The sequence below is a fragment of the Pituophis catenifer genome, unplaced genomic scaffold (assembly GCF_029215685.1).
Source record: "Pituophis catenifer annectens isolate HBS135680 unplaced genomic scaffold, rPitCat1.0.hap2 SCAF_6, whole genome shotgun sequence".
In the NCBI taxonomy this organism is placed as follows: domain Eukaryota; kingdom Metazoa; phylum Chordata; class Lepidosauria; order Squamata; family Colubridae; genus Pituophis; species Pituophis catenifer.
This window is the reverse complement of record NW_027256886.1, coordinates 36,235,480-36,258,467: the sequence shown is the minus strand read 5'-3', so window position 1 is coordinate 36,258,467 and position 22,988 is coordinate 36,235,480. Positions and strand designations below refer to the sequence as shown.

The 22,988-nt window shown below is 41.2% G+C and overlaps 1 protein-coding gene across 1 annotated transcript in view; it reads left to right on the top strand.

The window, feature by feature from the left end:
- SLCO2A1 (solute carrier organic anion transporter family member 2A1) overlaps positions 1-21,370 on the top strand; it is a 66,103-nt gene extending 44,733 nt beyond the window's left edge. The window contains exons 8-14 of the mRNA XM_070945106.1: positions 98-262; positions 2,186-2,375; positions 4,546-4,702; positions 6,211-6,380; positions 7,445-7,509; positions 15,980-16,103; positions 19,292-21,370. Coding sequence (XP_070801207.1) covers positions 98-262; positions 2,186-2,375; positions 4,546-4,702; positions 6,211-6,380; positions 7,445-7,509; positions 15,980-16,103; positions 19,292-19,412 — 992 coding nt within the window. The 3' untranslated portion in view covers positions 19,413-21,370. The remainder of the gene's footprint in view (positions 1-97; positions 263-2,185; positions 2,376-4,545; positions 4,703-6,210; positions 6,381-7,444; positions 7,510-15,979; positions 16,104-19,291) is intronic.
- Positions 21,371-22,988: the final 1,618 nt, after the last annotated feature.

The following is a 22,988-nucleotide window of genomic DNA, read 5'->3' as shown; positions in this document are numbered from 1 at the left end:
ATCCTTAATAAGATGCTATAATAATTCTTTGGGTGTACCCATGTCCTGAAGCCCTTTTCCTTTTTTAAACTTCATACTCTTCTATTTTTATTTTCAGAGTTCCCACAAGGCTTCTTAAAACTGCTCCTCAATCCACTCTTCATTTTGCTGGTCTTGACACAATGCAGCTTCTCCTCTATTCTTGCTGGGCTCGCTACCTTCCTCAACAAGTACTTGGAAAAACAATTTGGTGTTACCTCCTCTTATGCTAACTTCCTCATTGGTAAGGAAACTAGAATAACCCATCTAATTTGAGCTAGTGGCTGAGGCTTTTTGAGAACAAAGCACTGGCTATTTAAACAGAGTGCTTAGGTAATTCTCCATATTCATTTCATCCAATAAGGCACCAGAGAGCAACCACAGTATTGAGCTTGAAAATCTAATCTGAGAAATTGGAAAGCATAGAAGAATTAGCAAATAATCTTCTGTGGGCTGCCAACAGTGTGCAATCAAATATCTGTTAACAAATTATCTGTTAACAACACGTAAATTGAGGGCAATGAAAATTAGTTAGAAGTTGAAGCACAACTTGATTTGATAAATCAAGGCTGAAACCATGCTTTTTTTTATATCTGCGTCAAAAATTCTCTCAACGAGAATATTGCTCTGAATGCATCTGCAGTAGAGTGGTTGCAGGTAACTTATCAAGCATTTCTACGCATTCTAGTTGCCAATCCATCCAAAATCCTTCCTTTTATACATATGTTTGTTATTTTTTTAAAAAAAATATAGTGGCTGTGCAACTTCACCTTTGAGGCCTGTATTGCTGCTGTAAATAGTTAAGAGGCACTTTGAATTAAATGGATAAAATACCTCAATATTGATAAAAGAAAATATTTCTAGCTCAGGGTTGAAATGAGGGATCTTTGGTGCTCACTCCTTCCTAGCACTGATGAGGTTACCTACTTTGGATAATGAAACACGTGCAAGAAAATAACCAACTTCAGAAAGCACCAAAGACCCCTGATAACCCAATATCCTTATGATAAATTAAACGTCCTCTATACATCAAATAGATACTGTGTAGGAGGTTAGAGCCTAGGGCTTTCTTGCTGTTGCTGTTACTGTGAAAAAAATAATTGGCTCAGTACTGCTCCTCTTTTGCCATGTGGCAGCAGTGAACTAGAACTCTTTTAATGACAGGAGCATGTTCACTGTTTTCCCTATCATTGAGAATGTTATGTTGGAAAGAGACAATGTCATTTTCCCCCTGGCTTACATGCAAATGTTGCCTGTACCTTACAGCAACCATTTGTACTCTTCCAAGTCACTTTTGAAGTGAAGAACATCAATATTTATCTATTCATTTAAGTTTTATGAAGGAGGGGGGCGTAGGATTGAAGGTACTGCATGAATGTTTTAAATTGCAAAACCTTAAGGCCTCCATTTCACATCTTTAAAACAAAAATCCCTGCATGTATTTTCTCCTCCTTTGAAAAAAGTTAAAGAAAGGAGCTGTGGCCTAGAGGTGCAGCTCTTGCCTCACAATCAGGAGGTTGGGAGTTCAAACCTAGGTAGAGGCAGTTGTAGGGTCTCCTGCTTGGACAGGGGGTTGGACTAGATGACTACCCCTTCATTTGGGTTTCATAGGACTTTATTTGGGTTTTGACAAGCTAAAATGTTGGTTTGCCTCAGATTAACAGAGTTGGAAGGGACCTTGCAAACCAACAATTTAGCTTGTCAAAACCTAAATGAAGGGCTGACACTTTTGCTTCATCAACTTCTAGTAATGTCATGAAAACAAGAACAACTATCTGAACTCTGGAAGGGTAAATAGAAGCACAGTATTCTCTGCAAAAGAATTGCCTATTCCTGTGTTTGCAGTTGCCTTTCCTGTAGAAATTGTCTACCTTTGCTGGATTTTTAATGTGCAATATGCAGGATTCTTTCAGTTGTATATGCAGAAAAAAAATACCAATAGGAATTTCAAAGTGCAATAGCTAGGAAACAGAATTGATTATCTGATCCTCGCAATAAAAATAAAGAATGTTTTTATGCAGAAAGAACATGCAATCCTTTCTGCACCAATCTTAAAACTGATTCCATCTTGATTCCATCTCCATCAAGAGATTTTTGTCTTCAGTTGTGTAGCACTGTTTCCAATTGTTAAGGATTTGTAACTCGACTCCTTTCCTTTCCTTTGTAGGATCTGTGAATTTACCTTCAGCTGCACTAGGGATGCTCTTTGGAGGGTTCATCATGAAACGTTTTGCTTTCTCACTCAAAACCATCCCACGTTTCACCATTGTGGTGTTACTTTTCTCCACCCTTTGTTATCTTCCACTCTTTTTTATGGGCTGCTCTTCACAGACTGTGGCTGGAATTCATCTGTCCAGGTAATATGCTCTACTCTTCTGGCAGTACTCTGTGGCAACTACCAGCAGAACATAGTGCTATAAAATCATGGCACAGAGATTTCTTTTTATCTTGAACTAGCTGAATACCCGTGCTCTGCTACGAAACAATGTGATCAGGCTTGATAAATCGACACTTACAGCTTGAAAATTAATGAGTAATTTATGATCGGCCTCTCCTCTACCCTTCTGTCCCTCAGGCTTGCCCCACAGAAGCCTATCGTATTCTATCCCCTGCTTGCTGCTGTGAAAGTAAAACTAAAACTGAAACTCCTCTCCTCTGCTTGTGTTTTGCATTTGGAACAGATTTCTTTTCAGGTGGGGAGGGGGAGTAGAACTCCTTAGCATCAGAGAGTGTTAATAATAATATAGGAAATACTAATGCTCTGATAGTCATTTCAAAAAATCCTGTCTTAGCGAGCACCTAAAAGCCAAGAGGAACATACATGGCAAATTTCAAGTTTGTAGGCTTTATGGTTCTGGAGATTTTGTGATGATGCATAAGTTGTATTTCGCTTTTATATATATAGATTGACAATTTCTCCTTGTCCCAGCCTTTAGATTTTTATTTCATTTTTTAAATTTTATTTTATTTATTTCATTCCTCCTTATCTAACGAACATGTTGACTGAGTTAAACGATAAACTCTGAAACGGATTCTTTAGCTAGTGTTTTGTTGTGGTTTTACTGTTTTTGCTATTCTGACTTATGTTTTCCAATGATGCTTACACATTTCCTTGCTGCATGTTATGGGGCTATATATCACTAGCACTGTGTGATATCTGGGATGAACTCTTCTCCATAGAGTGCTTATTCTGACTATCCATAATTAAATTATGGAATTAGGTGGAATTCCCACTATTTTAAATGGCTTTAAAAGATAAATAGAAGGAAAAGATAGCTACAGCTGTCAGTTAGGATGGCTGTTGGTCTTCCCAATTCCAGGATATGAAGGCAGTTAATGCAAATTGCTTTGAGATAACCAGCAAGAGAGTTAGTGTCCATGCTCTGCCTGTGAATATCCCAGTAATTCCCATGGTAAATTACTCACATGAATTTTTGGCCCAATTTAGTAGAGCTGTTCTTATATTATAATACTGCAAAAAGCTCCAAATTATGAATTTTGTCCCATTTTACAACCTTACTTGCTGTAGTTGTAAGTGAATCACTGTACTTGTTAAGTTAGTAAGATGGTTGTTAAGTGAATCTGACTTTCCTATTGACTTTGCTTATTAGAAAGTCACAAAAGGTGATCACATAACTCTGGATAATGCAACCATCATAAATATGAACCAATTGCCAAGCATCCGAATTTTGATCACATGACTATGGGGATGCTGCAATGATCGTATGAAAAATAGTCATGTCACTTTTTTCAGTGCCATTGTAACTTCAAATGGTCACTAAACGAATGGCTGTAAATCGAGAACTACCTGTATCAGTTTTCATTAACTCTTCCAAGAACCTGAGCATAGAGAAACTACAGTGATGGAAGTCTTATTCATTCAAAAGATTTTAAGCTCTTTCCCAGAAGAGTTTCAAGCAAATCCCAATATTTAGTAAGCATTTCCTCTGATATTTTAGAGAGATAAATGCTTACTAAAAGAATGTATGTGTCAACTTGCAAATGCCACTTCACAGTATGATCTATGTTTATAATGAAAGTGGCTCCGCTCTTAGTTCTCGAGAAAGCTTAGATAATGTGTTCCATTGATTCATAATGTTAAATTGTCATTGGTCAGGAGTTCATAACTTTGGGGGAATGAGGGATCCAATTCAAAAAGAGATTTGTAAGAATGTGATTCTGCCTTGAGAATATACTTTGCCTTAAGAAGCTTTTCCATTTTAATTCCAATATCATTTTGACATTTTCCCCCTTGGTTTCCACTTGATTTCTACTGACAGGCTTGTATCGGATAGATTATTTCAGGAATCAAATAAATTGCTCCCCAAATTATCTACACATGTTTGCGTGTCTAATAATTATATATGATTTAACTAAACAATGTTAGCAATACTTTCAGACGGCAATAGGCCAAGGTTCAAGATGGCAAGAACCCAAAAATAACAGGCTGGGAATCACCAGTCCACTCAAGAAAACATATTTCACTCATTGGTTCCATGTTATTTTGTCTCCTTTTTTTTCTGGCAGTACATCAAGTTCCCCAGAACAAGATCCATGTAACCTTCGTTGCTCCTGCTCAAAGTATCTCTTCCATCCAGTCTGCGGAGACAATGGTGTAGAGTACCTCTCTCCCTGTCACGCTGGCTGTACTGGTTTCTTCTCCAATTCTTCAACATCTGGAATTGTAAGAGGTTAAGGATGCAGAGTGGATTCAAATCTATCTAGCACTCATCATATAGACAGGGTGGGAATATGGCCAAATTACTTATGGATAAGGAAGGCAATATGCCATGCATTCTACAGGAATTTCAAGTGCTTTCTCCTTAATGATAGTGTTAAAGCAGGATTCAATACTCAGAATATGTGTTTTTCATGCAGAGAATCTCAGTTTTAATTCTGATTATTTTAATTTAAAAAATATACTTCTCAAGAAAAAAATTGAAGAAATACCTGAATAATAAAAAATACATGATTGGTAGTACAATAAGATGGCTTTACTAGTAGTATCAAAACAATACTAGCTTTTTAATGTCCCCCAGGTTTCATATGAGTGCTGTCCTATTTATTTAAAAAGAATCAACTTCTTTAATATCTCATCACATCCATAATCACTCTCAAACAGAAATAAACAATTTTTTTTCAGGCCAGGAGATACATTTAAATTTTGAGGGGTATGGTGAAAAGGGATGCTCCACTTAAAAATGGGTGAGGCCAGAACAAAGTTGATTTTGTTGCTTAAATTAAAATTTAGCATCAGATCAGTAAATTAAGTATTGTAAATATATTTATTGTCCATGTATTTAATCATTTCCTCCTCCTCGTAATAAAAATTACAGTATATAATTTTTGGACTCAAAAGCATGCAAATGCAAATAGATTAATAGGTACCACTTCAGTGAGAAGGTAAAAGCCTTCCAATGTGCCTTTGGCCACTGAAATTGTCTTTGGACAATGCTGGCTCCCTCAGCCAAGAAACGGAGATGAGCACCATGCCCTAGAGTCAGACATGACTGACAGGGAAACCTTTACCTTTTTATAGGGCTGAGACCACAGATTTTATATTGATGTGCTAAACAGCCTTCTTATAATGTCTGATGTTTATTAATTGGGTTTTCATATGTACTTCAAGAATTGCAGAAGCTAAAATATGTTAGCTTTAGAAGTCCTGCTTTACTTTTAAAATTGCTTTTTGTGATCAAAGCTATTTGCTTAAGATGCAGTATCAGCACTGTACTTTTTAATTTATTTATCTACTTAGATATTTGTTTTTATTAATTCCTGCTCTAAAGTTTCAGAAAGTAGCTCACAAATGTAATATCAATATATAATTTGAAATGTGCATACAATGTCTATAAACTAGAGTAATACTACAACTAAACTCCCCTTTTCCTTCAAACATATACTCACAATTCTCTCAGCAACCAAACAGTGAATTGGGCAGGAAGTAATTAAGTCATGAATCACTGGCAACTGATTTATATTGTATCAAACTATTTGCTAATTCAGTGTTGTACATTCTGACCAATTGGGCATTTAGGACAGAGAGTTTTTTTAACATTTGTACTTTTATCTAGAAAAGCCAGGGATTGAACCTGAGTACTTCTGATTTTGATGCTTTACCATTGAGTTATGGTCTGATCTTGAAGTGAATTGATTTCCTGATATTGATTTCCCTTCTTTTCTTTCAACTAGATCTACACAAATTGCTCCTGTATCTCCACCAAGAATGGACAATCTTCCGCAAAGACTGGATCTTGCTCTGTTAGCTGTGCCCATCTCTTGTTGCCTGTTATATTCATCATCTCATTTTCTGCATTGATTGCCTGTCTATCTCACAACCCTCTCTACATGATGGTGTTACGGTAAGAAGGAGCTAAGGCAGGGATGGGCAGCTTGGCTGTCTCAGGAATTCTGGGAGTTGAAGTCCCCAGGTTGTAAAAGGGCCATAGTTGCCCACCCTTGAGCTAAGGCATTAGTAGATCGTCCAATGCAATACATTCGTAATTTGTAATAAACACAGATGCCAACAGTAGCATAGCAATATGGAATCAAATAAAAGAAATCCTAAAACCTTGATATGCTTTCATACAGCTTTTCCCAATCTGTATGCTCTACTGATATTTGAATTGACTTCCAAAATTCCTGAACCAATATTTGCTGAAATGCCTTGAAATTGAAATCTAACCATCAGCAGGCCAGTCAGGTGCCTTCTAAAAGTAAGAGAGATTAAGTTTCACCTGGTCTTATTTTACAAGTGTAGAAAGTGTACTGCCACCAGAAATATTTTGCTTTATAGGCCCTTTTCAATTTTAACCCTCTTTTTATGTAACTAAATGACTAAATAACTAAACGGTTAAAGCCAAATGGGTCACTGAGCACCCAGACGTACGGTAGGAGGTCATATAATTAACCACACAAAAAAAGGTAGTTCAGGCTTTGAACTACCATGTCAGCAATGGACAATCCTGAATAGGATTTCACCTCACACAGCATCTGCTGGGACTCTGTATAAATGGGGCATAGTATCCTCTCCTCAGTGTGACTGCTGCATCCCACGTCAAACTGTAGATCACATTGTGACTGACTGTAAACTGAGCATATATCAGTCCAGTATCTGATTTTTAAAAAATATAAATGATGCTGCGCTTAAATGGCTAGATGGCCTTGACATTGGTATTTCAACAGAGAACTTTTTAACATTTATATTTTACTGTGTTTTATTAATCTAGGTGAAATGTTAATATATATTGCTATTCCGTGTATGACATGCCTTATGCTAAATAAATATGTAACTAATTCATTATAGCTGTTCCACAACCATTTATAATCATCATTAAGCTTTTTAGCTTTTTCCAGAGCAGGAACAAATCATTGCTCTCCCTGTCTGGTTTTCTGACATACTTTATTGTATTTTGATTCTAAACAGAGTGGTGTCCCATGATGAAAAGTCTTTTGCTATTGGAGTCCAGTTCCTGTTGATGAGATTACTAGGTGAGTATCAGCAATCCTAGAATTATTTATAAAGCAATAACCTACACTGAACATAGTAGGGATTTGCATCTGCGTATCTGTGGTGGGTTTCCAAACTTTTTACTACCGGTTTGGTGGGTGTGGCTTGGTGGGCGTGGCATGGCTTGGTGGGAGTGGCTTGGTGGGCATGGCAGGGGAAGGATACTGTAAAATCTCCACTCCCACCCCACTCCAGGGGAAGGTTACTGCAAAATCCCCATTTCCTCCCAATCAGCTGGGACTTGGGAGGCAGTGAATAGATGTGGGCAGGGCCAGTCAGAATTTTTACTACCAGGTCTCTGAACTACTCAAAATTTCCGCTACCGGTTCTCCAGAACTGGTCAGAACCTGCTTAAATCCACCTCTGCTGCATATACATGCAAAGGTTGTTGGTAATACTATTTGAAGGTTTTTATCAGAAATGTGCACAGGTAGTCCTCAATTTACAACCACAATTGGGCCCAAAATTTATGTTGCTAAGTGAGAAATTGGTTAGGTGAGTCACTGCAGTTGTTAAATTAGTAACACAGTTGTTAAGTGAATCTGGTTTCCTCATTGACTTTGCTTGTCAGAAGGTCACAAAAGGTGATCACATGACCCCAGGGCACTGCAACCGTCATAAATATGAACCAGTTACCAAGCATCCGAATGTAAATCACATGACCATGGGGATGCTGCGACGGTCATAAGTGTGAGAAATTGTCATAAGTCACTTTTTTCAGTGCCGTTGTAACTTCAAGTGGTCAGTAAGTGAACTGTTGTAAGTCGAGGACTACCTGTAGTTACTATGGTCATTCCAGGTAAGATGAACTAAGGATTATTAAAAAAAAGAAAAAAGAGGGGGGAGAGCAGGACAAAAACATTGTAGGAGTTAAATCTGATTTTTTTCCCCAAGGAGAATTTTTTTAAAATGAGGATTGAGAAACTTCTGTCCACCAGGTGTATTGGGTTCAATAGACTCAAAAAATTGCAAGGGCCCATTTAGGCCATTACGTTCAACCCTCTATTTAGTACAAGAATCCAAATTAAAGAATTCCAGAAAATTGGATGGCTAGCCATATGCTTGCAATTATCAGGTAAAAGGGAGTTCTCTGTACAGTTCGTTCCATAACTGAACTGCATTTAGTGTTAGAAAATCAGCCACAGTGAATAGGACTAAGAGCATAAATTCCATATTCTAGTTCAGTGTTTCCCAAAGTGTGGTACGCATACCCCCAGGGGTACGGGAAGAGTTTGGTAGGGGTACGCGTTGCACCGGACTTTGGTGGGGATCACGTGGGAATATCCACTGCACAGTGCTTAGTTGCACCCACAGAACAAGGAAAGAAATAGGTGCGTATCGCAGTTTTTACACGGGAACTGGGGCCATCGTACATCGTATCGCAACTCATTATGGCGGGAACTTCTGCGCATCCTTTGCGCAGCTTGGGTTCGGCCATTTTTAAACTGCGGGAACATTAACAGTTGACGTTGAGCCGCGGACCTGTTTAAACGCCGGAGAATTGCAGTGTTATCTAAGTGTTTCCCAAAGTGTGGTACGCGTACTCCCAGGGGTACCATATGTTTTTTATGAGGGGTACTCAGCGTTACGAAAATTATAGAAGGGGTACACATATGTCAAAAGTTTGGGAAACACTCTTCTAGTTTGAAGACATGACATTTAGTTCAGAACAGGACTTCTCATTCTCTAGATGTTGTTGGGCTGCATTTTCCTTCAAATGCAATCAAAGTCACTGTAAAGTTGAACAGCCTTAGAAATTCAGTTATCTAAATACCAGTATCTAGCTTAACAGTCAGAACTCCAATAATGAGAACTGGATTCGAATCACATTTGGATAATTCTTCTCCCCCATTTCACACACGTATAACTGTTTCTCCAACAAGGGGGAAAAACGTCAGTCAGTCTGGGTATACGTCCCGTCTAGCCAATGACCGAGCACTTTCCAAAGCCAAAGCTCCGCCTCCTTCGAGGCTGCCCCAGTTCTTCGTCTCGGTCTTCGCTTGACTGGACGTGTCCTCCTCTGACAGACATTTTTCCTCTGTTCTGATTTCGGTGATTGCTGAGCTGACCTTCGTTACAACTGCAAGTACCCTTGTTTCAGCCTCTGCAGGCTTTGTGCCTTGCTAAAAGGTATATTTTTCTTCTTTGACACTAGCTGCGTGTAAAAGGCTGTTGCCTAGCAGCTTTACCTGCTCCAGCGGCTTCACTCCAGCCCCCAGAGTCACGTTTAGTGCCGAAGGGCTAGCGACTGAAGAGCGCCCCTTTCCCTCAGCTGATTGGCGCAGGGGGCAATCGCGCCGATAAAACTGCGGCGTTTTTTGCCTTGCTCGACCTGGGAAGCCTCCCGTTTCAGTTTTTAGCGGCCAGAAGCGATCGGGAAGATAAGACTTCGGCGCATGCTCGCCCTGCTGGAGCGCTTATTCTGACGGCTTCCCGTTCCGGCTATTAGAAAAAGGGGGCAATCAGACTGATAAGGCCTTGACAGACGCCCCCCTGCTCGCCTGAGCTCTTGTGACGTTTGAGAAGCTCGTCTGGTTAGTGCCCTGAATTTCTGTCGCCGCCATTTCAGGGCTCTCATTAATCCAAAATGGTGTCTTCCAGGAATAGCTCCGACAGGCCTGCTGCCTCCTCGAACCGTAGGCGCCATCCTAGCGACCCTCTTGAGGGTCCCTCATCTTCCCTTCCACCTCCCAGCAAGAAAGCCCGGGCTAAACGCAACAACATTCAATCCTCCACATCTGGGTCTTCCCGGGAGGAACAGCATAGACATAAGGCCATGGAAAAGGCCTTCCTACGGGCGCAGTCACATTCAGGCCAGGCCTCTTCTCTGCCTACACCTGGGTCTCGTTCTCCTCATTCGGTGAGAGACCTATCCCCTGATGTTATGGGGGACTCTCAGGATATTTCTTCTTCAGATCCTCAGCAGCTATTCCAAACTTTGCCAGATTCTGACCAGCATCCGGCATTACCATCTGCACCTCCTCCAACTATACCGGCTTTGTCTACTCCAATGGCTGATTCTTTGGAGGCCTTCATTTCCAGAGCTATCCGCCAATCTATTGCGGATTGTCTGACCCAAGCGCCACCTGCGGCTCCCTTAAGGGATTCTCCTCACTCCCTCCCTGAAGCTCCGGAGGGTTCTTTACTGGATCAGGAACATTCCGTTCCTCATGCTACTCTCGACCAAGTCTCAGTTTCTGATGGGGATGATTATCAGGACCTAGCTTGGTCGGATGATGAAGGCTTAGGACCCGACCAACCGGCGTTTGTGGGTCTTTTTAAGCCGCACCTATTCCGCTCTTTGCTATTTAAGGCTATTGCCGTCACCCGTTTGGGTTCACCTACTTCAGCTGTTCCATCTACTTCTGCTTCAGATCCGGCTGCTGCTATGTTCGCAGAACACACCAGCGAACCTGAAACTATTCCAGCTCCCAAGCTTTTCACCGATGTCCTTCAGCGACAATGGACTTTACCTGGGGCAGGCCCTAGCCCTAACGGCCTGGACAAGCGTCTCTACAATTCGGCCTCCCCTTTAGCAGATATTTTACAGATTCCAAAAGTTGACCCTCCTATAGTGGCCTTGACTGATTCTTCCCACCCAGCGGGGCCTCCCGAGGATTCTCTCAGACCCGAGGATAAGCGAGCTGAGAAGACCCTTCTGAAAGGGCACCAAGCTACCGCCTGGTCCATACGGGCGTCAACGTCTGCTTCGTTCTTTAACCGAGCGGCCTTGCTCTGGCTTAAGCAGCTGCAAGCCAGGCTTCCTCTTTCAGACGCACGGTCTCACCAAGACCTAAATAAAATTGCTGCAGCCTTGGAATATTCGGCTGACGCCACTTTGAATTCCACCCGGTTTTCAGCTAGAGCCTTAGGGTCTAATGTTACATCTCTCCGACTCTTGTGGCTTAGAAATTGGCATGCCGACATTCGCAGCAAATGGCAGCTCGCTTCGGCTCCTTATTCCAGTGGCTCCCTCTTTGGATCGGCTCTGGACCCCTTACTTGTCGAAACCAGAGATCTCCGGAAGATTCTCCCACCGGCCACTCGTCGATCTGATCACCGTTTCGCCTCTCCACGGTTTCAGTCCTTTCGGGCATCTGGTTCCTCCTCCTTTCAGTCGCGGGGACAACGATCCTTTCCTTCTAGGCCACAATAGGATCCCCAGGTCAGACAAGGGTCCAGATTCCCCTCTCGGAAGCCCTTCTGAGGTGGTAGGGGGGGTCGTTGGTCTCGAAGGTCTAGGTGAGGTGTTTTTCCATGCCCCTATTGGAGGTCGCCTGTCCTTATTCCGTGATCAGTGGGCTTCCTCCATTAGTGACTCCTGGATGCTTAACACCATTTCCTTGGGTTTGGCTTTAGAATTTTCCTCCCCTCCTCCCTCCCGTTTTCTCTCTTCTCCCGTTTCGCGGGACCCCACCAGGGTAGGGATTCTTTCAGCGGCCATCGACCACCTCTTAGAGATTTCTGCCATCGAGACAGTGCCTTCTTTGGAACAGGGCCATGGTTTTTATTCCCGTCTTTTTGTTGTCCAAAAGGCTTCTGGGGGTTGGCGTCCCATTTTAGTCTTGAAGTCATTGAACCGGCACATTAAATATCGCCGGTTCAAAATGCATTCCTTGACTTCTATTCTTGAGTTAATTTGTCCTTCCGATTTTCTTTCGTCAATCGACCTAACAGATGCTTACCTGCATGTCCCTATCTTACCTTCTCATCGGTGGTTCCTCCGGTTTGCCTTCAGGGGGGCTCATTACCAGTATAAGGCTCTTCCCTTCGGGCTGTCTTCAGCCCCTAGGGTATTCACAAAAATTATGGCCTCCTTAATTGGTTTCATTAGATCTCACCCTGTTCGCCTTCAATTTTATTTGGATGACATATTAGTTATGTCTCCTTCCCTACAGAAGGCTCGGGAGGATTTGTTTTTCATTCTGTCTTCTCTTCAATCTCATGGGTTTTCTATAAATTGGTCCAAGAGCCATCTGTCCCCCTCTACTAATATCCTTCACTTAGGTGCTTCCATTGATACCGTCTCTTCCATAGTTTGCCTCTCACCGGAGCGCCAGTCCAATTTACGTTCCTTGGCACGGCAATGTCTTGCAGCTGGCTCGGCAACCCTTCTCGTCCTTTCCCGTCTCTTGGGAATGATGGTTTCCACCTTCGGTATTACTCCATGGTCCCGTTTACATAGTAGGGAGCTCCAATGGCTTCTGCTTCCCTTTCAACGTTCAAACCAAGAGTCCTCTTCCCTTCGTATCCGAATTCCTCAGCCTGTCCTCCAATCTCTTCTCTGGTGGATTTCTCCAGCGTTGGCTCAGGGTTCTTACTTCAGGGAGCCTCAAAGACTCCAGCTTACTACAGATGCGAGCCTCTCTGGATGGGGGGCCCATCTGCAACATCACATGGCTCAGGGTCGGTGGTCCACTCAGGAATCCCTTCTTAGTATTAACTTGTTGGAATTGCGAGCCATCCGGCTAGCGTTGTTAAGGTTTCGTAATTTAGTGGCTGGTAGACATGTTTTGGTCCTTACCGATAACACTACGGCTAAGGCCCATGTAAATAGGTTGGGTGGCACTAGGTCTCGTTCTTTGATGAATGAGGCCCGCTTGTTGGGATTATGGGCCGAGGAACATCTGGCTTCCATCAGGGCTGATTACATTTCAGGATCCGACAACGTCCAGGCTGATTCTCTCAGCCGTTCACAGGTGGACCAGGGCGAGTGGTCTATATCTCAGGAGCTTTTCCGGGACATCACCTCGAGATTTGGCTGTCCAGTAGTAGATTTATTCACCTCCCGTACGAACCATCGTCTTCCCCATTATTTTTCCAGATTTCTGGATCTTCAGGCAGAAGCCACGGACGCCCTTCACAGCCCTTGGCCCCCCGGTCTCTTATATGCCTTCCCTCCTCTCCCCTTGATTCCCAGAGTCCTACGGAAATTGCTTGAGGAACAGGCGCAGCTCCTCCTGGTGGCCCCGTTCTGGCACATGCGCCCCTGGTTTGCGGACCTGATGGATCTTTCTGTGGCTCCTCCTTGGCAGATCCCTGCCTCCAAGGTCGTCTTGTCTCAAGGGTCGCTCTCTCATCCGAACCCGGGGTGGCTTCGCTTAACCGTCTGGCGGTTGAGCGGCTCCTTCTGACGTAGGCCAGGATACCGTCAGAGGTTGTTTCCATAATCCAAGCAGCTCGCAGACCCTCGACCGTCTGGATTTATGAGGCCACTTGGCGGTCTTTTGTTTCGTGGTGTTCATCGGTTCCTGTTTTGCCTACTTCGGCTTCCATTATTCACGTGTTGATGTTTCTTCAATCGGGTCTTCGCAAGGGACTTCGGCCCAACACGCTGCGTCGACAGGTGGCGGCTATTGCTTCCGTCTTGTCTTGCGGTTCGAAGGATTCCATCTCTCGTCATCCAATCATCACGACCTTCCTGCGGGGAGCTACAAATTTACGTCCTCCTACCGTACATCGGTTTCCAACATGGAACTTAAATAAAGTCTTGAAAGCTCTCATGTCATCTCCCTTCGAGCCTCTTCGATCTGTCTCACTACGTTTCCTTTCGTTGAAAGTAGCGTTCTTGGTGGCTATCACCTCTTCCCGCAGAATTTCGGAACTGGCAGCATTATCCGTGCGGGCGGACCTCTGTACCTTCCATACCAATAGGGTGGTGCTCCGGCTGGACCCATCCTTTGTGCCCAAAGTAAATTCGACATTTCACAGAGCACAGGAGCTCGTTCTCCCTGATTTTTGCCCTCGTCCTTCCCACCGGCTGGAGAGGGCTTGGCACACGCTGGACGTCCGCCGGGCTTTGAAGATTTATATTGCTCGGACGGCCTCGCACAGGAAGACGGAGGCTCTGTTTGTGGCTTTTCATCCTTCCTCTCTGGGAGGGCGTGTATCGAGTGTGACTATAGGTCATAGGATTAGGGCCGCAATTGCTCTGGCTTACCGACAGTCTGACACTCCTCTGCCTCATTCCATCATGGCTCATTCGACTAGGAGCGCCGCAACATCAGCCGCCTGGGCGACTCAGGCTTCCCTTGAAGAAGTTTGCCGAGCTGCCACATGGACTTCTATCAGTCCCTTCATCAGACATTATAAAGTAGATTTGTTTGCCTCCTCTGATGCTGCTTTCGGCAGGAGGGTGCTGCAGTCGGTCCATATCGCTTGAGGTCATCGGGACCAGTTCCTTCCCTCCCTGGTGACATCTGGCTTTGGTATGTCCCCAGACTGACTGACGTTTTTCCCCGTTGTTGGAGAATAGACGTTGGTCTTACCTGATACGTCTTTTCTCGACATGGGGAAAAACGTCAGTCAGCCCCGCCCTTGGATTCGTTCCGGTGGTGGTTGGGGGGGTGATATTAATTCTCTATCGTTTCAGGAGGACACGGAGCACGAGTCCTTCGCTTTGCCTCAACGAAGAACTGGGGCAGCCTCGAAGGGGGCGGAGCTTTGGCTTTGGAAAGTGCTCGGTCATTGGCTAGACAGGACGTATACCCAGACTGACTGACGTTTTTCCCCATGTCGAGAAAAGACGTATCAGGTAAGACCAACGTCTATTCTACCCAGGACAATCCCAGTAGCCAATCCTTAAGTAAGTTCTCCTTTTCTTTGCTATGCTGAATATAAGGGTGTGGCCAAGTATAGATTTGGGATTGGTAAGAAAAGAGCCAAAGACTTATTGAAAACAGTGTCCTCTAAATGGAGAAGATGACGACTCAGAAATTCATTGGCTAGATGTACATATTGCACTTAGCTGTAATAAGGTTTCTTTATAAAATATTTTATTTGCCTTTAATCAACAAATAAAGAAGAAATTAGCTAAACACAAGTTTTAATAATCCAAAAACAAAGAAAAAGAATAAATCAAAAATTGAAAACAATGGATGTTTTGATGAACTGAAGTTTTAAACAATAAATGAGAATTTAATGACACAAAAGCATACCGATTGTACTTCCCATAATATTGGTAAAAACTTTATTCGTATGCAAAGGTGCACAAATGTCTTCCTCCCAGGGTTTTAAATCAGGTGCAGATGATCTTAAATCCATTGTTCTTCATATTTCAGTACATTTCACATTTCTTAAATATAATTTCAGATAAGGGAATAATTTTCATTTGCTATTGGATTTGGAGAAATTTACTGTTTTGTTTCAATGTTACTGTTTTGTTTTACTGTAATTTCAAATCAAAATAGAGAACGATATCAACAAAGTGTGATCTTTCATATCCTTGAAAATATAATATGAACTGTTACATTAAATTAATTGTAATCTGGATCCAATATTGATTCAGATGATTCCTTGATTATTTTTCCCTTGGAAGAGATATAACTAAAAGATAAAAGGATTTTGTTGAGTAGGCCCATTGGGTTTTTTGTGAATGTGAAAAATGTGTAGTGTTGTGTACTTGGCTGTGAAATACTAGTAGGTTTTTTTCCCCCTTTCTTTCTTTTCAAGCCTGGCTGCCAGCTCCTACCCTCTTTGGCATCCTGATTGACTCTTCCTGCATATGGTGGAAGAAAGTCTGCAACCGTAAGAGTGGAGCCTGCCATTATTATAACAATAGCTTCTTCCGCAGCAGGTAAGAGATGGGAGTAGTAATAGTTTTCTGTGTGAATTAGACAAGGGATTTTCTTTTCTGGGGTAGATAGAACTGATAGACAGGTTGCCTTCTATAAATCATATCATAAAGCTAGTATTTACAGGGCCCTTCAAAAATGCTGACATCCATTAATATAGTAGTAGTAGTAGTAATAGTAGTAGTAGTAGTAGTAGTAGTAGTAATATCTGCAGCATAATCTAATGTAGTAATTTGCCCAATATTTTCTGTATTGTGCTTAGCAATCAGGGTACAAGTCTGCAAGATGAAAAATTAATAATTACAAAGCTTAAAGCAATAGCAGGACAATCTTCTGTTCATAATGTGGCTTTGTTCTGGTTCTCTCTTAAAAGACTTTGATGCAGTTATCTCTGCATCTGACTATGTATGAACAAAGGTGGTCGATGCCTGAATCTTCTTGGGTCTTCTTTCTTATGTTTAGCCCACCCCTCCTTCCACCCACCCACCCGTGCTTTGATTGTTCCTCCACCTATGCATCTGAATCGGCTGAATCTGAAGGCTGTTGTTGTTTAATCAGCTTAAGAAATGTACTATTTTGGGGGAGACAGACTTATTTATACTCCTGGAGCCTAATGTGTGAATGTCTTGGCATTCCTTTACAAACCACTTAGGATTTTTATATACATGCACACAAAATCATTTGAGAATACTTGTTTTGACTTGGTTTTTGAGGAGAAGGTAAATTCCCAGGAATTGCCCCATCCCTTTTTCTCAGAACTTTTGCCATGTGCCTCATCTGTAAGCATAATCTCCTTATATCAATCTTCTGAGAGGAACCCCCTCCCCATCCTAATGCAAAAATGCTGCTGTCTTCTCAAAAGTGCCGTCTTTTTCACTTACTTTTAAGCACATTTGTTGCAGGCTTCAGGGAAAATATATGAACTCCCATTTTAGTGTATTTTACTGGGTCTAGGAAGACCCACATGCATATTCCTATTTGAAGTTAAGAGTTTACTGGGTAACTTTTGCCAGTCAGTCACACTGTGCTCAAAATGTCTGATAGGGTTATTGAATAAAATGAGAGAAGGCCACCCGTCCTGTCCTCCTGCATGATTTTGAAATACATTGGCTTTTGGGGGAAATGTTTGTGTATCAAATGCTATAGGAAAGTTATGTGCATTATGAACATGAACTAGCTGTGGCTATTCATCACTGAATAGCTATTTCCAGGACAGGCCCTTTAAGGACGTTAGGAAAGTATATTCTCAAAGATTTAATTTGAGGATGAGGACTTCTTCCCTTTGATCCTCAGCCTTCTGCCATCTACAAGGGAAGCAAGCTCCTGCGGTACAGAGCACTTACAAAGAAGAACCTCAATAGAGAATTTGACTAACGCAAATAAATAAGAAAAAATGGAATGCATCTTGCCAGGAAATCCCCAGTAATGTTCTATGTCTCAAGAGCAGGGACATACTGTATACCCTTTCTGCCCTTGACTCATGCCTGCCTCTGGCTAGGTGAAGTTAAGAAAACAAGCTTGGCTGTCAGTGCATTAGCAATTTCCTCCTTGGGATGCAGATGGGTTGAGCTTTCCTTCCATCCCACCAAACAAGACTCCAGTAACCCCAACATTAGTAAAGTTTTGAGACTTTAATCAGTAACAAAGGAAGTCTTTTCAGTGGCCCTTTGGCATCTCTTACTACATTCTCCAGTGACTGTTTTGTTGGTGCGTCAGGAGATTCACCTCACAAGGAATCTCAGATATTTCCTAGCATACCAGCTGTGGGAGTGAATTAAGCATCCATTGAGTATAGCCTTAGCCAAGATCCTGATTTTCAATTTGTCCCTTCATTCTTCCTCCCAAGGAACAACTAGGAGGTGGAGGTGACTTTCCTTCCTAGAATAGAGCAGTTAACAGGGGCTAACTGAATGAGGAACAAATAGTAATGCACAGTTCCACAGCTACTCAGGGAGCAGGCCCTTGAGTCAAAGCCATCGGTAGAGGAGCTCTCCAACCTGCTGCCTCCAGATGGGACATAAATGGTCAGAAATCTATGGCTTGCAGTTCCAACACATGTAGTGGTACCAATTTATACATAATGGAAATTGGAGACTCATATCATTGGTGGCTGAGAAGATTGTAATATGGATTCAAGGAAGGAAGGAATTTTATCTTAAAATGAAAATAAAATGGAAACCAGTCTGGGGCAAGCATATTCCTGCCTTTATAATTATAAATCATTAACTTGGCTTGCACATCTTATGATATCCAGTCAGCAGAAAATATTTGGGCATACTGAATCACACTTACTAATCCTTATCTGCCATGATAGGAACTGCTTCACTGAGTAACTATGAATTCCTCACCTCTATAGTATTGCTGCTATCTTATAACCTCATTTTTTTTTCTTTTTGAAAAACCATATGACTAGGAGTTATCTGGAAGTTCAGGACAGCTTGATCCTGGAAGACTTGTTACGCCAGCCAGGTGTAACATTCCGCTTCATAAAATGATTGAAAAATTACTATTTATCTCCACCTCTTTGTTAATTCTCCAGAAGAAATATTACAACACTTTTGGGATAGCTATTGGAGGAAAACTGTTTTTTGTCCCTTAAAGAGGAGTTTCCCCCCCCCCTTCTGCTTTCTTTTCTTGACAACATAGAATTACATAGAATAACAGGTTTGGAAGGGACCTTGGAGGTCTTCCAGTCTGACCCCCTGCTCAAACAGGAGACCTTGTACTATTCAAGACAAGTGGCTGTCCAGTGTCTCCTTGATAACTTCCAGTGATGGGGCACTTACAATTCCTGGAGCAAGCCATTCTACTGGATTAATTGTTATCACTGTCAAAACTCACACCCAGTTCTGGAATTTACATTTTCATAGAAACTGAAGTTCATATTTCTGCATTCAGATCTGACTTGAATCATTTTGGAAGTGTACAGAGCTTAAAACAGAGCATTTTGAAACACTTAAAAATTATTGAAACAGCCAGTTTCAGTGAAACATTTGCTTTGTACTCGGGTAACTGTTTGGAGTTCAAAACATTTTGTTTCAAATTCAGCATTGGTTAGTTTAATATGTTTTGCAAATGATTCATTTTTTCTCAGTCATTCAGATAAGTTTTATTATTGCATCCCTACAAATGTGGTGAGTTGCGTTTCAAAAGAAATGATCTCTCTCTTTCTCTCTCTTTATTATTCCAGGTACTTAGGCCTCCAAGTTAGCTACAAAATTATTGGCATTCTGCTATTATCTTTCATCAGCTGGAAGCTGACCAGGAACAAGCAATACAATATGCAAGATAAAGCTGCTGACCCAGAATAGCTCTACACTACAACAAGACCTGCTTCAAGCATCATTTTGTATGATGATTAAATTTACTTAACTTGGTCTTTGTGCCTTTTATTTTATTTTTATTTTTTTACAATACAGGCACCATTTTATATTCGCAGCTGAACTTGAACAGTTTCTGCTGCATGTAGTCCAGCTAAAAGAATATATTTGTATTGGGGAACAGAGATCACACAGCCAACTCATCTCATTGAGAGGCATTGAAATGAAAACACCTACAGCCAGCAAAAGAGAACCTCCCCCCTTGGCTACAGTGGTAGAGGCATCTTCAAGACTGGGCCAGAGATGTACAGACGTTTGGAAGACAACGGGTTCTCTTGCTTTTATGTCAAAACAATGGAGATGGCAAGTGAAAACTGTTACACTGAAAAGAATCGTATGAGTCACTTAAAAGTTGCTAGCAGGGGGAAACCATCCAATTTGGCTATGGGATCTTAGACTGTTCTACTCAATCAACTTTGATGCATTATCCAGGCTTGCCAAAGGGACGGGACCAAGGGAGAAGCAATCTCAACTTGTCTGCCCTCTCTCATGCCTTTGCTTCTTCCTTTACTTCCTTCACTATACAGGCCAGAATGGATAAAAATCCCAGTTGATGTATAAAGTTGGTTGTTATGACATGTACACTTTTAAATAAAAAAAAACTTTTTTCTAGTTCGTTCTTACTGTTTTTTTACTGGCAGATTTTGAAGAAGCCACTTTTTCCAATATTTTCCCTGCCTTTGAGCCTTCTGGTTGCTAGAGACATATATGTGTTTGACTTTGGAGTTTTTTGACATGGTACTAATCCAAATTTTAATTCTATGAATATTTTTAGTCAAGTGACAGCTTTCAATTACAGTAATGAAAATATATGCTATTTCATCAAGAAATAAATTTCTCATGTTACTTTCTCTTCAACTTAAAACTTGTTATTTTGGTCTTTCCCTCACTTCACAAAACTGAAGAGTACTTGTGGAGACAGAAAGATAAAGTAACAGTAACAGTGTTGGAAGGGAGCTTGGAGGTCATCTAGTCCAACCCGCTGCTCACGCATGAGACCTGTACTAGGGATTTGAACTGCCGAACTGCCGACCTTTCTGATCGACAAGCTCAGTGTCTTAGCCACTGAGCCAAGTCTGTTAAGTTTCTTAAATCTAAAACCACTAACATGCTGTTTAGTTTATGCGGCATTATATTTGCTTGAGATTTGACTCACTTATCAAAGTGAGTGTTCTATTCTCTATTCTGCTTGAGGACACTAAAGAGCAAGATGCAAATAAACAACTGGATTAATAAACTGATTAGGAAGCATGCCTTAAAGAGAGTGGTGCACAATTGGGGAACAACTGCATATGTTTACAAAACTATAAAGTTTGAGGAAAGTGTAGGTCATTTTCCAACTCCATAAATATGGTGGTTCCTTCAAACGTTTGTTTTTTTTTAATATCTGCATTAAAAAAAAAAAACTTACCACAAAGAAATGTTGTACCACCACCTAGTGGCACATTGATTTATGACAGATATATTTTGTTATGCTTAACATTCAGAGTTGTTTTCTTATACTGCGTGCCAAAACTGAGCAACAGAGCAATTTAAAGTACAGCTTGTTTTTTTTTGCTGATTTTTGGTTTTATGAACAATAAGAAAATGAAATACATATTGTAAACAGAGCCAGTGAGAGAAAACCACATGAGTCATTTTAACTTGCAAGGCATAAGCGTTGGGTTGGCAATGGGAGTTTAAACATTATTCACTGTTCAGTTGACCCAAACAACGCCCCCCCCACCTCATTTCTAGTTTCTACTAAGTTTAACATTTATTTGGGAACCCTATGATGGCAAATAAAATAGTACAATTTGGATAGGAAAATGGTTTGGAGAGCTATATGTGTTTTTATGTTCAAGTGTACAGTACCATTCCTTCTGCTGCTATTGTAAACACACTCACGTACAACATACACTTTTGATATACATAATAAATTTGTTTTAAAAGCAAAGTTGAGTAGTTAATTATTGCATGTTTTATATGTTGCAAAATCCATATATCTGAAAACCATAAAGAAAATTTTGACATTTGAAAGGAAAGTTAAATAGTTTTCAGTTTAATAAATATATGAAACTACTAATAATTTGCCACGTTTTCAGGGTTCTAAAACTGCATCTAAAGCATTCTTTCAGCCACCGCTTATAAGTCTAGCATTGCGCCTTCAGCCCAATCTTCTGTGTTTTTACAACATGTCTAAAACACATTTTTAAAAAGCAAACTAATTTTATTGCAGTAGAAGTAAAAAATGTTCCTTGTAACTAGATTTGTAACAAATAGCTTGATCTGCAGATCTTAGAAGGTTTGGGAACTGAAATTACATTCAGGTCAATAGAAGATTCCAGTCAGATTTCAGGGAACAAGAATTAAAGAGAATTGCTGAATCAGAGAAGAAGTTGCAACTAAACCTCGTTGCTACATAAGTAAATAGGACATGCCTAAAAGAATTGCAATACTTTCTGTTTCTATATAGAAGCTTACTAGCTTGACAGCTATATCTTTATTTAGTCCAAGATAGCAGCATCTCTGCACCCATATAGATTAGATTGTGTTGTATAATATAATTTTATACTTCTCATGTCTTCCTACTGTCTTCCTACTGTTCCTCTAAGCATTTGCTGTTTGAAAGCATATAATTTGATTATACTACAATCTGTCTTCATTACTTTAACATTAAAAAAACCCCAGCTTTATATAACTGTAAATCATATTTTACAGATTGTGGTGTGAGGAACAGGAAATCTGGATGGATGGTTGTGTGTGTAATGTCAGGGAGATAGGTGGAAACCTCAGGTTGAAAATAGGAGAAGAAAGAATAAAACTCAGATACTGAAAAAACACAAGGATCTGATTCCATCCGAAGATCTAGAGACTGCTAAACAAAGGTTTACAGTCCTGGCTACCAACCTAAGGAGGTAACACTAGAGAAGCAGATGTCAAGAAGACAAATGCCCTGTTTTCCAAACAACCATCCGTGGTGTATACCTAACTGCAGTGCAACACAGTAACAGCAGTACTGGAAGAACGTATGGGAGAAAGAGAAGACACATAGCACCAGGTGGCTGCAGAGCATACAATCTCCCACAACAGGAACCAGTTACAATCACAGTAGCAGATAGCCAACAGTAAGTCAAGAACGTGAAATGCTATATAACAGCTGATCCAGACATGATCTACACCTACTGGTTAACAGTAGTACATGAATACCTAATAGCACAGATGAACCAGCTGCTAGCACCAGGGTCCCACCCAGATTGGCTAATACAAGGAAGGATATTGCTGATCATAAAAGATCACCACAAAGGAACAGCACTGTCCAATTATTGTCCATTAGCCTATCTTCACAAAACATGGAAAATCCTATCAGGTACCATAGCCATCAAACTACAGGACCATATGTGCCACTACATGAGCACAACTCAGAAAGGCACTTGGAACAACACCAAAAGCTCAAAACACCAGATGCTAATAGATAAATAGAGCCATCCTCAACACTCAAGATCTAGACAGACCAATCTGAGCACA